The 15,654-nt window shown below is 46.7% G+C and overlaps 1 protein-coding gene across 5 annotated transcripts in view; it reads left to right on the forward strand.

Moving 5' to 3' along the window:
* Nucleotides 1–4,589: 4,589 nt before the first annotated feature.
* The window catches only part of Dapk2 (death associated protein kinase 2), a 113,375-nt gene continuing 102,310 nt past the window's right edge, over nt 4,590–15,654 (forward strand). The window contains exons 1-2 of one of the 5 annotated variants that reach the window (XM_013359729.4): nt 4,590–4,747; nt 10,687–10,784. In XM_013359729.4, coding sequence (XP_013215183.2) covers nt 10,693–10,784 — 92 coding nt within the window. In that variant the 5' untranslated portion in view covers nt 4,590–4,747; nt 10,687–10,692. The other 4 variants (XM_078049490.1, XM_013359726.4, XM_078049493.1 and 1 more) reach the window with 4 other exon arrangements.

Genomic DNA, 15,654 nt, shown 5'->3' on the forward strand with positions numbered 1-15,654 from the left:
CTGGTGTATCAGTTTCACTTTTTTCTTGAAGACACCCCCACTGGATCCCCTGTTACCCCTGTTACAATCTGGTCTGGTTGCTGTCCAGGCCAGCTGCCCGCTGTCAACCTTGGATCCTTGAACTCCGTGAAGAGGTTCAAAAATGTATCTGTTCCTGTCTTTCCTAGTATTGGTCATATTCTTGTCAACTCAGCACAAAATGATTTACCAGAAAGCTAAAGGAACTCAGAATCAATGGAGGCTAGGACAGTAGGGAACAAAGGGGCTCTGGAGGCTGAATGTAATCTGTCCAGGATGCCTTGACTGCTGTTGACACTCACTGTGAACATCCTGGCTTTACTTACTTGGAATTCAAAGTGCTGGGCAGAAGTATCTAATTCACCAAATTTGCCTGGATAGGTGTGGGAGAGCAGAGGGCACAAAGCAGGGTGGCAGAAGGGCTGAGAAAAGGTAGGCCACCTTTGGAAGGAGGAGACTTCCTGCCTTCCTGCTACCCAGGGAGTAAGCCAGCTGGAGAGGAATCCCCTGGTCTGCCTGATCACCTGAGAAAGGTGACACACTGGATCCAGTGACAAGAAGCCCACCTTCCAGATTATCTGACACTTGTTAAGAATCTGTTTTGATCAAGATGGAGGTAGAGTTGGGTGCAAAGGTGAATAAGATCCATCTTCTCCCCAAGGAAGCTCATACCAGACATTTTAAAAAATAACAAAAATAGCTAATTCTCATTGAACACTTTGCAAAGTGCTAGACACTGATCTTCCACACTTACTAATAACTAACCAAATGTTTTTTAACAACCCAAAGAGACAAATGCTATAATTAGCTCCATTTGACTTCTGGGGAAAATGAGGCACAGAGAGCTCTAGTAGCCTGCCCTAGATCACAGAGTAAAGTCAGGTGCTTGCTAGGATCCACACTTAGGCAGTCTGTTGTCAGAGCTCCTGCATTTAGCCCTCACCCTATCCATCCTCTAAGCCAACTCCAGGACCATCTCCCATGACCAACACATGCAGCAGCTTAAATCTTGCCCTGACTCCTTGTCTGAAGGTTGTTAGGCTTTGTAAACTCACCGGACACCAAAGTATGCTCTAGGATATTGCCATTGTCGTTTCCCTGTTCTGCCTTCCACAGTTACATCATTAACCTGGGTCCTCATGGTCTCATCCTACAGAAACTTCAAGCTCCTCTGACTCTCCCATTTCATAGTCTTTGGAGTGTCTTTCACAAGGCAAGTGCTTAGATGTTTTTGCTGTTTGGTGGGTTGGTGGAGGATTCTGTCATTTCCCCAGGTTTCTGTGACATGCACAAAGTGTTCTCAGTCTGTGCATTGGAATTACGGGGAATTAACAACTACGATGCCCAGACACCACCCCTACAGGTACTGATAAAACTGATCTAAGGTGTAGTATGAACATGGCGTACTCCCTGCATTGACACTAATTTTAGAAATTTTGGAAATGTCAAGAGAGGGCAGTCAGTGGAGGGAGTAGGAAAAACTTGGGTTTTGGAGATGAGCAGGCAAGGTTCACATCACAGCTTAATAAGTTACAAGTTGGATGAGTTTGGTCAAATCAACTTCCCCACATCTCAGTTACCTCATCTGTAAAAGGGAAGAATAATATTCACCTTAAAGTAAAGCACTTGACATGAAATAAAGCACTGGGAAGAAGTATGTTAGAAGAAACGTAGTATGTGGCAGCTATTAAAATTAATTATGCATTTGCCTGTCCAATATTGATTCAGCATCTCCCAAGCACCAGGCACTTGGATGCTCTTGGGGGACAATAGAAAACATGACATTTGTGGTCTCTTTCCTTTGGGCATTAATATTCTTGCAATTCAATTTAACAAACTTTTATTGGGTTTGGGATATCAAGAACTCTGTGGCTTTAAAATGAACAAAACATTATTTTGCTGTGAAGAAAAGAAAAGTAGACACTAATCATAACTAAATTAGAGAAGGAGGAATGGCAAGAGAGGTGCAAACCAAGAGTGGTGGGGTTGAGAGGAAAGAGGCATTTAGAGGGCAGATCATGGAAATTTCCATGGAAAACAGGATACTGCAGAGGGCCCTCAAAGAATAGAGAGGATTTTGTAGGATGATGTTGGGAACTGCTTGAACAAAAGCATGGAGGTAGGAATAGTCAGTAATCCAACCTGGCAAAGGAGCTGGATGTGCACATACATGAACAAAGAGGACAGTCATACATAAGCAGGAAAATGCAGGTAGGGACCTTACATGCCAGGGCGAGGCATTGGACTCTATTTGTTCAGCTATGCGAACCACTCAGGAGTTGGAGCTTAATTATATTGTTCTTAGCTCTTAATACCTGAACCTCCGCTGGCTTCATTCTGCAGTAGGTATCTTTGGTGCTGCTATCTTGAGCTTCCCTTTCTCTCTCTACTGCTACCTTAGTCCCAAATGTTCAGTGCTCAGTATCCCGTTTCTGCCTTCAGGTGAGAATCTGATAAATCTCAGCCTCAGGCATAAAATGCAACTCCAAATAGCAAATGCATGTTGGCAGGTACAATGGAAGGACCCTGAGACTGAATCTGGAGGAGACCTTGTTCTAATCTTAGCTCTGCTTCTCACCATCTGTGTGGTCTTGGGCCAGTGACTGCCCTTCTCTGAGCATCAGTTTCCTCGTCTGAAAAAAGACTGGGATGGATGGGTTGACTGACAATGACCTTTTGAGCTACAATGTTCTCTGACTAATTTTCCAACTGCCAGATTCAAGAATGTCTGCTTTGATTCAGATAAGGGGATGTTACTGCTGAAAATTAGTTCTGGAACATGAGGCTTAGGGGAGAGAGGTAGAGCAGCTACCTCCAGGTAGGTGCTCAGCAGTGTCAACTGAGTTCATGCTTGAACTTATTGCAGCCCAGGCACTGGACATGATGCTTCCAGATGATTCTAGCTGCCAGCCATCTAAGTCACTGCCAGGCAATCTAGACTTCCCTGTTGAAGTCAAATGTTGTGGAACAGAGATAAGCCCCCTACACTGAGCTGTCTGAATTCTTGACTCTCAGAATGCCTTAATATAATGATATCATTGTTTTGTAAAACCAAGGTTGAAATGGTTTGTTATATAGAAATAGATAACTGGAAATGGGGGAGCAGGTGTCAGGGATGGTTGGAGGGTGAGGGGCCTCCCTCTGAAGGTAAGACCTCATTAGTGGGTATTCTTCCCCTCTGCCCACTGACTTCAGAAGCTGCCTCTGATGGTGGATGTTATCCCACATAGCATGGTGCTCTCAGGACAGGTTCAGAGCCTACCCTGTCCTGGAATGTTGTGCAGAAGCTCTGGGATCTTCCAAGAGGCTGAGGCACTGCTTGCTGTGGGGCAGGATCTATTTGTATCTGTCAGAATCCCAGTGTCCAAAAGGCTAAAGCCGTTGGGCATGGTGGTGTACCTGCAATCCCAGTGGCTCTGGAGGCTGAGGCAGGAGGATCTTGAGTTAAAGGCAGCCTCAACAAAAGTGAGGCACTAAGTAACTCAGTGAGACCCTGTCTCTAAATAAAATAAAATAAAATAAATAGGATCAGGGATGTGGCTCAGTGGTCGAGTGCTCCCTTAGTTCAATTCCTGGTACCTTGCCCCCAAAACAAGGCTAAAGCTGGGACAGTAGGTGCACATTGGTAAAGCTCCTCTAAGTGCATCTTACTATCCCATTCTGGCACCACAGTAGCTCCCCTAGAAACTACTGAAAGGGATGTTTCTCCCATTTCACTGATGAAGGAAGAGCCACTCAAAGACCACACATAGGGAGGGCAGAATATGGCTTTGAGCTAGGCCATAGGACTCTGCATCTAACACTCAGCTCTCTGGGGGAGCCCCATTGGTGATCTAGCAATAAAAGCTCTGGGAAGGAGACTTTGTTTTCTTCTGCTAACAGGATTCTTGTCTTGAAATAAGACCACTGAACTTGGTTTAGCTTGTTTCCATTTCCTTTCTCCCATCACCTCCTCCACTATCATTTATTTTTTCCTTTGGAAAGAAGAAAGAGAGGAAGAATCCACTCCCAAGTCTTTCATTAGGAAAATAAATTTGGTGATGTGGGGGTTTCACTAGCAGTGTCAGGACTAGGGCTGCAAAGGGCAGTGAGCCGGGAACCCCCCAAACTGGGTGGGGGCAGTTGAGGAAGGGAGTGTTCCCATCACAGCTGGTACTCTGCTGAGAGTTGTGGGCGGTGAGATTTCCCAGAAGAATCTGTGCGAAATCAGGGAATACTCTGGGTGCAGGGGCTGGGCAGGGGTTGGAGTGAGGCAGGGGTGCCTGGAAATGCTGTTTTCTGAGCAGTTGGCCAGACTATGTAGTACACCTATTGGTTCATTTAAGTCAAACAGACAAGACTTGAGGGTTAGCTGACTTGCCCAAGGCCGCCCAGTAAATAAAGGGCAAGAGTGGGAAAGGACGCTCTGATGTCACCTCTTGCTGGGTCTCTTGGGAGCCTCAGAGCCCTGAGGTGACCTCGGGGAACAGTAGGAGGGCTCTAGGCCCTCACAGCAGGGCGGCCTGAAGGGGGTTCCCAGCAGGGGGCGCCCAGAACTCGGGCCGGCCGCCTGCCCGGCACGCCTCCAGCCGGCGCCTGGGACAGGGCCGGCCGCTCCGCCCCCTCGGCTCCTCCACCTCTGCCGGCCGGCGCTGGGCGCTGTGTTAGAAGAGTGGAGCTGGGCGCCGGGAACCCCGCCGCGCCCCGTCCCGTCGTGCTCGCTGCGGCCGCCGCTTCACAGCCTCCAGCCGTGAGTAGTGCTGGTCTGCGGGCTCGACGGGCGGGACCGGGCAAGCAGGCAGCCCGACGGCAGCAGCGCCAGGGGCTGGGTCTGACGGGGCAGAGTCCTGGGGCGCTCTTTCGTGGATCCCTGACGCCGGCCCGGGGTATGGCCGGCAGTGCCCTGGGCATTGTGTCCGGGATCAGGTCGCCAATCTGCACGCTGCTACCCCAGGCACGCTCGGAAGCCTATCAGGCTGGGGCGGCAAGCAGAGGCCTGGCGCGGATGGGGGGCAGACTTCCATCAAGTTAAGCCCCCTCAAAAGGGAAGAGCATGCTCGGGAGGAGAGAGACCGAGGTTCTCAGTTTCTGTTGTCTTTCACATCTCTTGTGCCCGCGGCCCAGGATTTGTTGCCAGGAGGGTGCTCAGTACGTCGGGAGCCTCCAATGTGGCTGAATGAGCTACAGGCCCCTGCTTCAGGAGCCCCGCTGGGGCAGCACTAGGGTGCCGCAGAGCTCAGCTGCGCGTGGAGGCAGCCAGCGGGTCTTCTGCACGCTGGGGTGGAAGAGCATTGCCAGGGCTTGGCCCGGACTCTGGACAGGCATTGTGGATATCTCACAGCGTATCTTGGTTTGGCTAATCCTCACTGTAACGCTGCAAGGTGGAAATGAGTTTTGGCTTTCAAAGGGCAGGACGAGCTCTTGTGACGTGAGCTGCTTTGAAGCCATGCAGGTAGTGGTAAGTTAGGGGTGCACAAGGAATGCACACTGGAGAGGACACTATAGCTGGCTGGCTCAGGCAGATGGAGCACAGCCCCTGGCACCCTGTACTCTAAACTACAGTGGAGGGCAGCTGGGGGCTGCTGTTCGGGTTTCTAACACTGTTTCCCAACTGCCTCTGGGTGTTGACTGAGCGGTGCTGGTGTCAACTTCATGGTTACTTTAGAGCCGTTTTCCTCCCTATTCCCAAAGATGTGTTTCAGCACCTAAAATGACCCCACTGATAATTCGGAACCTTCCTGCAGGGCTTGGATAGAGGTTTAGGAGTATGTGGATGTGGGTGGACATCTGATGTCCTGGGACAAGCTTCTGACCCTGATGGCCTCCCTGAAACCTATTTGTTAGATGAGGAGGTGAACAAGCAAAGCTGGATCTTTACCAGGAGTTTTTCTCATGTCAGCTTAGGCAGGTGGCTGACCTCTTGTGCCCCAACTTCCTCGTCAGGGATTGTGGTGGGTCAAAGCCAGGAGTGGCTAGAAGGGCTCTCTAATCCCCCCCTTTTTGGCAGCCTCCCCACAGTGTGAATGTGGTGATTCCTAATGTGGGTGTGTATGAGTGGACAGTCATTTGTGTTTGACCCAAACCTCTGCCTGTCCCTGCCATGGTCCCATTTCTGTCACTTACTGGGTGAGGAACTCAGAGAGCTTATTTTGTAGAGTGAACTATGGACAGTGGGGGAGAGGGCTTTGTGAATGTGAGGTGATTTTTTTCAGGCTTGAACATCTCCCAGGTTGTCCCCCAGGAGCTCACTGACTTCCCAGCCCCACACCACCTTTGGAGGGGCTGGATGGCTATCAACAGAAGTCTTGAGAAGTTCAGTGGGCTAGCTGTGTGACTGTTGGTAAGTCCCTTCCCCTGTCTGGACCTCAGTTTCCTCCTTTTGTCAAACAAGTGGCTTAGACCAGACAGCAGTGGTTTCAAACTTCTGTTTCACAGTGAGTTTTTACCCAGAATCCCAGCGTGTATCACAGAGAGTGTGAAACTGCTCTGGCCCCACTTTGTCACCTTGTTGGCTACTGAAGCAGAGGCTAAAAATTCCTGAATACGTATGTATCTGTGAGGTCCGTTTCTGTGGGGTCCTAGGAAATCTGTTAGCACCCCAGGGTTTTGCCTGGTATTGAGGTGATGGGCAGGAATGTGAATTCCAAGGACCCTATTAGGAGAAATGTGGGCACTAAGATGAGTCTCATCCTTTGAATGTCTGGAGCTAATGACCTGTGCCTCTGGCCAAAAGTTGTAGCCATGTCTCTCCCCTCTGCCATGTGGTTTCAGCTTTTCAGGGTCAGAAAGATGCCTGTCCTAGATGGTGACAATAATTCTACCTCAGTTTCTCTACTTTAATTGCATACTTCTACACTGGTCAAGTGCAGTCAATTTGGGGGAGGTATTAGGAAAGCGCTTTAAGCTGTTACCTGTTTTTTACTGTATGAGCTATATCCTTGAGAAAGGAGGCTGGGGCACTAAATGCAAACCAACCAACATTTATGGTGTGTCTGCTGTAGACTAGCTACTATGAGGGACTCGTGGGGCTCCAAGACAATAGGCAGGAGGGGAGAAACTCACATATTGGAATTGTCCAGGGACCATTTCAAACATTTCACATCTTACTTGTCCCATAAAGTAGAAGTTAATCTAATTTTTAAAATTTTATAAAGTTTTGATTGCAATTGAAATACATATACATACACATTACCATACATATATGTCCACATTACTATCACCCAGCTTGAGAACCAACATTGCCAGCACCCAGAAATCTCCCATGTCCCCTTCCAGTCACAACCTCCCACCCAGGTGGAACCATCGTTCTGACTTCTAGCACCATGGGTTAGTTTTCCCTAAATGAAACCACACACTATATAATCTTTTATATTTGGCTTCTCTTATTCAACATATTTGTTTATGAGATTCAACCTTATTGTTGCAGGTAGCAGTAGTTTGTTAATTCTCCTTGTATGATTCCATTGTATGGATACACCTCAATTTATCTATCCATTCTTCTCTTGGTAATTATTTGGTTGCTTCCAATTTTTAGTTATTCCTAATAGTGCTGCTATGAATATTCAAACATGGACCATTCTGGAAAATAGCTGTGTGCATTCCATATATATATGTATATATATATATATATACATATATATATATCCCCTCAGCACCACATAAAAATAAATAAAACAAAGGTATTGTGACACAATACTTTTATTTTATTTATTTATTTTTATGTGGTGCTGAGGATCCAACTCAGTGCTTCACATATGCTAAGCAATCAGTCTACCACTGAGCTGCAACCCCAGTCTGAGCTTCATGCATTTATTTAGTTACCTCTGTAGAAAATCCCCCACCCCACAGTTTTCCAGAGTGGTTGTCCGTGTGTGTACTCCCCCTGACAGTGTTTGAGAGCTCTCACTGCTCCACCTACTCAGCAACAGCAGGCATTGTATAGGTCCAGTTCCCTTGGAAGTAGTTTTAAGTTCAGAAAAGTTATCCTGTGCTCAGCTAAGGACAATGTGTTTATAAGTGACAGAGTTGGGATTTGAACCGAGACCTGTGTGACTGTAATCTGTGCTGCTTCCCTCTGAGATAGAAATAGACATTGATTATGATCTGAACCAGAACTTGCAAAATTCTAACCCTAAGTATGTATGAAGAACAAACACTCTTTGGGAATTTAACGAAGGGGAGAATTTTCATTTGTTTGTAGGAGGAAAAGGATCATGGTACCTCACAGAGATGGTAGCTTTTGGGCTGGACCTTTCAGGAAAGGAGAGATTTTGCCTGGAGGGCTTTCCAGGTTGGGCTTCTGTAGAAAGGGCTCTGCTCCAGCTGAGGCCAGGCAGGAGTGAAAGTTTTTGGGGAATGGGAAAGGTCTACTTTGGCTGTGATACAGAATATATGGAAGAGGGGGCTAAGGCTAGACAGATGAATTGAGGCCAAATTGGGCAGGCGAGTTGAGCCTTAGGCTGCACCTCTGCTTGCTGACATTGGCCAACCAGGATGTGGAGCCATTTTATTAAGGAACTGGGGCTTCTTCAAATTCAGCTCAGTCTCTGATGGTGAATGGAGCTGGCCTGTCACTAAATGGAAGTTCTTAGCTGTTCCTGGGACCACTTTCAGTGTTTCTGCCAACAGAAAATTTTTTGGAGTTTTCTGCTTACATCTAGCTGTATGAGATTAGTCACCCCACCCCCACGACCTGACCTAAATAGTTTGTTTGGAAGGATTTTTTCAGCAAAAAGAAGATGGTAGACAGCAATCCCACCTCCTCTAAGACTAGTCTCAGAAGATTTGCCATATGTTGGGGGTGAGGGTAGTTCTAGCTTCTGATTCTGGTTTTGCGGGGGGGCCCCAAGCCTTTTTTCCTGAGAAAGGAGCCAAATTGGTTGTCTCAATGGCTGTAGGGAACAGAAACACAAACAATCGTCTGCGATGCATCAAATAACATTAATAATCACTTATTTATACAGCAGTTTATAATCCTTATCACAGTGAATTCCCAGATGGATGTGTGAGGTAGGTGATATGGATAATGTCACCTCTATTTACATTTGAGGAGACTGAGGCCCAAAGAGGGTGGCCCCCTGCTGTGGGCCACAGGGCTAATAAACACCAAGCTAGTTCAGACCTGGGGCTGCTAGGGCCTGCTATTTTTGATATTCCATGTCCCAGACCTTGCTGAAGAATAGAGACCAAGCACGGAGAGGATACATGAGGGACTGTAGATGCAGACAGGCAGGTGATCCTGAGAGTGAAACCTGGGAGCCAGCCCAGCTCTGCCTGAGGGTCTCAGGGATGTGTTCCTTAGCAGAAGGGAAAGTGGAGGTGGCATCCAGATAGTGGCACTCTGATTTGCATGGGGCAGAGCTGGAGGAAAGAAGGTGAAATGTATATATATCCCCTGAGAATTAGAACAGCTTCAGCCACTTGGTGTTGGTGAGATGTGCCCTTATGTCATGGTGTCTCCACCCTGCCTGGTGAAATTAATCATTTGAGGTACATGGAGCCTGGGTGTGGTTGGCATCTGATTGGCAGGCAGAGATGCTTCCCATGCTAGGCAAAATGGGCTCTGAGAGGCCTTTGCTAATTGACGACTTTTGAAAGACAGGTCCACAGGTTTTATCTTTTTGATTGGCAGACTATACCCTGGGCTCTTCCCTTAGAGTGCTGTCCAGGATGGCAAGTAGCTGTCTCAGGAATAGGTGAGGATCCCAGGGGAGGATGCAAACAGTCTCTTATAGTGGAGTGATGAGTGCTCTCTATGGCTTAGAGTAGTCCTGTGGTTCTCATTAAGGTACCCTCTGCAGGAACTTAGTTCCACTTTATAGATGAGGAAACCAAGCCTCTCTGACAAGCAGTGAAGTCACAAATCTAGTTGCAGTCAAAGCTGGAATCAGCACCTCAGGCTTCTGATCTTGGTACCTGTTGTAATTTGTCACATCATTCCCGCCCATTTTCCCCTTGGGGTGATAAGTGAGAGCAGTTACCAATCTGTTCAGACTTGCAGTTGGGTGGCACAACCCCTAAGGGAGCTGAGGTCATGATAATCCCTTGCCTTTCTATAGCATTTCGTCATTTACAAAACAATTTCATGACTTGAAGTTGATTTTTACAGTATTAGCCCATTTTACAGATCAGGATGCTAAATTCCTTGCAGCCTAAATGATTTACCCAAGCAAGAATGGGACTTAAACCTGGGACTTCTGACTCAAAAACTAGTGCTTCCATTACTGTACAACATTTTTTTATTCTTTTCTCAGTGGATCTGAACGTAATAAAAGCAAGTAGTTCACCATGGATCTTTTTCTCAGAACTTCTTCAGAATAAGTAAGGAAGACTCTTTTTCCATCTCCTTAATAAATTTGAATAAGTAAAACAGATGTGGTGACTCATCCCTGTAATCCCAGATACTCCCGAGGTTGAGGGGAGGATTACAAATTTGAGGCCAGCCTGGACAATTTAGGAAGACCCTATCTCTAAATAAATAAATAAACTGAATTAAGATGACTCCTATGAACCATACATAGTCTGTCCAAGTGAAAAGAAAGCTGGAGTAGGGCATTTCTTGAGGAAACAGGGCTGTGGATTACCGTTAAAATATTAGCTCCCTTGCAGCCAGCTGTTCTGAGTTCTCAGACTCCGAGGCTTGTGCTTATTTTCATGGCCCTTCTAATGTCAGGTTTCTTCCAATTTCAGGGTTGTATGGTCCAGGCCTCCATGAAGAGCCCAAACATGGAGACGTTCAAGCAGCAGAAGGTGGAGGACTTTTATGACATCGGAGAGGAGCTGGGGAGGTAAGAGATTGGTGGAGGGGATGTGATCCGAGGCCAATTATGCTGCCTTTTGGTGAATTGTCAGTTAGTGTTGTAAGACATGGGCTTGTCAAGGAATAGTGGGAAGCTTTAATAACAAGCCTGGGGCTTATTCATCTTCATGGGTGACTCTGCAAACAGTCATGTCTCTGGAAATCAAGACTTGCTAGAAGAAGGGGCTAGAACTGTTGAGATCTGTGTTTTCAGTGCAATCTGACAGCTGTGACAAATCTTGATGATTCTTGTTTCATGTGTTACTTTCCTCACAAATCCCTCTTCAGGACCTGACCTATTGATTTTCTTCTGAGCCCCACTTGGGATTCTCCATCCTGGTTCCCAGGATTTTGGTTTTTAAGCTCAGAGCCTGAATGAGAGGAGGTGGAGTAATCTCCTGTAAATGGATTTGCATTGAGTAAACAGTCACATGAGCCTAGTCATGAAGTTTCTTGGGATCTGAATTACTTAGTGCATTGTCAGTTTGGTTCAACCCAGAATGCAGTCAGGGCTGAACTCTGAGAAGTAAAACCAATTACTCTTTGGAGAGAAATTAGGATTTTCATGAGTTTTCAGGTCTCCTATTTCTAATAACTGCTCATACTTACATGGTATTTTTCATTGTTTTTGTTTTTGCTGTATTGGGGATTGAACCCACAGTCTTGTGCATGTTAGTAGATAAGTGTTCTACCACTGAGCTACATCCCAGTAAATTTTTTAAAAATTTTATCTTGAGATAAGTTCTTACTAAATTGCCAAAATTGGCCTCAAACTTCTGATCTTCCTGTCTCAGCCTCCCGACTAATTGGGATTACAGGCATGCACCATTGCACCTGGCAGGATGAGGTTTTTTAACAGTTACAAAAACACCAGTTAAGAAGTCTGATTCTCACAACAATGTGTGAAATAGGAATTATTTCTACTGTCATTTTCCAAATAAGGAAACTGCAGTCCAGAGTTTAAGCAAGCTGCCCAAAGTCACAGCAAGCTGCCCAAAGAGGCAGCAATTGACTTGGCCAAGGTGCTGACCAGTCCAGTTTGCACATGCGCACCTGTCCTGCTCTCTCCTGTGAGAACAACATTGCATGGTCACGTGGGCTCACCAGAATACCCACACACCCGGTGACATAAACCCCCAGCAGTTTGGGATATCCGTTGTATTCAACAGATAAAACAAGGAGCCTTTTTCCTTTATAGAACTCTTGGATCAGGACTAGTCTTTTACTTTCCTTCATTTTTAAAGACAAACTCCAAAGCCAAAAGTGCCAGTCTCAGGAAAATGGGGGCAGAGGATACAACAAGTTCAGGGTGTGTTAATCCTGGCTGGCTAGTTAGGTGGGGAGCAAGTGACTGCAGACATCTCAGAGGGGATGACTCCCCAGCACAGGATGACTGCTCCTGCCAGTGTGGGGCCTGGTGAAGGGGTGCCAAGAACACAGAGGGCCAGAGGCTTGGGGGGCTCAGCTGGTTCTGCCTCTGAATGGGGAACCAGGTTCTCTTCACCTCAGGTCCTTCTGCCCTTGGGAAGTGGCATCTTCAGCAGATCTTGACAGGCCCTGCCAACAGCAATGGATTCGTTGGCCTCACCTTGGCCATAGGGAGTACAAGGTGCCATGAGTACACAGATTAACAAAACAGATAGTCTCTAGCTCTGCTAGAGCTCCAGCCTAGAGTAGGAGCAGCTGCATACACAATGACAGAGACAGAGTTGAATTGGATTATTATTATTACTCAACTGAGAAGTCAGGTGGGGCAAGGTCCTTGAAAAAGAAAGCAGAGGCAGTTCCCTGGGAAATTCTTATTATTCCTTTGTCATCTCATCTCCCATTTACTCTGTACATTAGGGACATAAGCGGAATAAGGTGAGCTGGTGCATGTTTATAATCTTAGCTCCCCAAAAGGTTGAGAAAGGAGGATCGTAAGTTCTAGGCAAATTCAGTGACTTAGCAAGACCCTGTCTCAAAATTGAAAAGGGCTGGGGATGTAGCTCAGTGGGAGAATGTCCCTGGGTTCAATTCTCAATACTGCAAAAACAAACAGAAAGGAACCTGAGCTGTTAGAACTGGAAGAGAACTCAGGTTTTCTGGTTCTCCCCTGCAGCAGGTGTGAAGGCCCCTCACAGGCTGGGGAGTCCCTATGCCCCAGCCTGTCTAAAATGCTAGCTGGGCTAAAGGTGGGTAAGAGGCAGCAGAGGCTTGGGGGCCTGAGGCTTTTGGAGTTTCCAGGCTTGCTAGGACCTGTGGTCTGAAGGTCAGGTGAGCTAGAAGGCCATTAGAGGTCCTCTCTTCTAGGATCCTTATTTGACAGTTGAGGAAACCAAGCATCTGAGCAGGGAAGAGTTTTGGTGGGGGACATAGAATGGGCTGGAACTAGAGCTGCCTTCAGACAACCTCTCAGATTCTAAAGGGTTAGTCCTGTCCTCTCTTCCCCACCTTTTCTTCACATGACATATTGAAGACCTACTGTGTGCCAGGTACTGCCCAAGGCAGTGATAAACAAAACATATACATTGTTGCCCTCTCACAGTCTGTGATCTGCTGGTGAAAAAAGGCACCAACCAGTGAAGACAGAAGGGTGAACCATCATACAGGGTGATCGGGCTGTGGAGGGAGGGAACCCGATGCTCTGAGAGAATAATGGGTGGCATAGTTTAAACTGGCTGCTCAGGGAAGGTTGCTCTGAACTCGCCATTTTGAGAATTGAGGAGTAAATGCCAGGCAAAGGCAGCAGCGTGGACTGGCTCTGAGGCGGGAAGAGCCTGAGGCCTGAATTGATGGCAAGAGGCCAGTGTAGCCTTGAAAAGTGAGCTGGGCAAGCAGTGCCAGAGGAGGTAGGTGGGAGCCAGGTCTAGTTGGTGAACTTCCTGCCAACTCAGAGTAGTACAGAGGTTTGGTGTTCGGGTTCCCTTCATAGCTGTGCAACCTTAGGACAACTTACTCAACCTCTGTTTTCTTCTCTGTAAAACGGGAAAAATAACAGTCCCCGCCTCATGTCTGTGGAATGGTATAAGATGTTGAGTTGAAGATGTTGAATCTAAAGTGTTGGGCCTAGTAATGGACTGATTCCAAGTAAATTTGGGACATCAAGGCCCCATCTCCCCGCCCTGCAGCCCTCAGGAGGAAGGTGTGGGACTATCAGGAAGCCCCACCTGGGGGTTAACCTCATTTCTGGAGGATGGTATGTAAACATACTTCCTCATTTTTTTTTTTTTGGTATTGCAAATGAAACCCAGGGGCGCTTTACCACTGAGTTATATCCCCAGCCCTTTTAATTTTTATTTTGAGACAGAATCTCACTAAATTGCTGAGGCTGGCCTCAAACTTGTGATCCTTCTGCCTCTGAGCTACTGGATGACAGGCATGTGCCACTACACCTGGCACCTGCCTCCTCTTCTATCAGTGAGCACCCTGCCCTAGACTCAAGGTTGTCTCATTGACTTTAGATCTTCTAAGTTCTCATTATGCAAAAGTGTGAATGAATGAAAGCCTGTTACCTGTCATACTGGATGAAGCTCACAAACAATCTTGAGCAAGGGAGTTAGACTCAAGAGTCCATACTGTATAATTCCATCCATTTCAAGTTCAAACCGGGTGAAATGAATCTCTGCTGTTAGAATTCAGATAGGCAGATATCCTCAGGGGACAAGGGACTCAGAGGACCTGGGGAGGATTTCTGAGATATTGTTCAGATATTGTTTAGATATTGTTCTCTTTCTCCATCTGTACTTGTTTCACTGTGGTGTTCATTTCATGTGTAAGTATCAAGATGTACATGTATATTTTCCAGTGTGTATGTCAATAGACTACTAATGAAGAACCTTCAGCTGCGTTTCCTGTCATCGTCTGTCCCCAAATCACATGTTTTTGATTCTTTTAGAGGCCTTTCCTTCTTTATCCTAGGAGGAAGAGACCCTCTGTAAACTTTGGGTTGGGACAGTGTGCCCTGGCTGGACCATCCTGTGCTCAGCTGGGGTCCCGCCTGCCTGCACACCTCGCCTGGTTTCTGGCTCCCCACACTGCCTGCAGATGCTTGGCTGTGCTCACACTTTGGCTGAAGGTTGCCTGCTCTTTCTAGGAGTGTTTGGAGAAATGCTGGCCTGCAGAACTTGGCCTCTCCCAGCCTTGGCATCCACCAGGAGGGCGGAGCAGGGGAATATTAAAGCAGGACTCTTACAGAGAAGCCCATTCAGCCCCTCATTATATAGATGAGGTCAAGACCAGTGGCTTGTCTAAGGTCACACAGTGAAACTGTGATGGAACCAAGGTGGAGCCTGGTGATCTGACTCCTAGTTTAGGGTTCTAACCCTCCTACCAGAAGGACTCACAAACCACCAAAATCATTTTTTCTTTTAATGTCAATGCTTCTGGAGAGTGGGCGAGAGTATGAAGCAGGGTGATCTTCTCTGTTTGACCTTGAGGGTAAAGGTATGAGGGCCAGAAGTAGGAGGTGGAGCATTTGGGAAGGAACAGTGTTTCCCAGTGACTGTTTCTCGGACCTCCACCTACACATCTACTGCATGCCTGAGGATATAAAGTAAATTAATTTAAGTATCATGCAACAATCAGAGATTCCTTGTTTCCTATTCTTCAATTACTTTCCTTCAGTTAATTTTTTTATTTATATTATTATATTAATGTAAAATCATTAAATGTTACCATTAAACTGGATCTCAACAAAAATTTAATTCAAGTCTCCCATTTTATAGACAGGGAAAGTGAGGACCAGAGGGGAGGTGACTTGTCTAAAGTCACAGAGCAAGTGGTCTAGGACATAGAACTCAAAGGCAGAACCTTCTCAACTGTATTGTGCTGGTTTAAACATATAAACAGACAAAAGCTAAAACTTAGCATCAGGCCTG

This window comes from Ictidomys tridecemlineatus, chromosome 5 (genome assembly GCF_052094955.1).
Source record: "Ictidomys tridecemlineatus isolate mIctTri1 chromosome 5, mIctTri1.hap1, whole genome shotgun sequence".
NCBI classification, from domain to species: Eukaryota; Metazoa; Chordata; class Mammalia; order Rodentia; family Sciuridae; genus Ictidomys; species Ictidomys tridecemlineatus.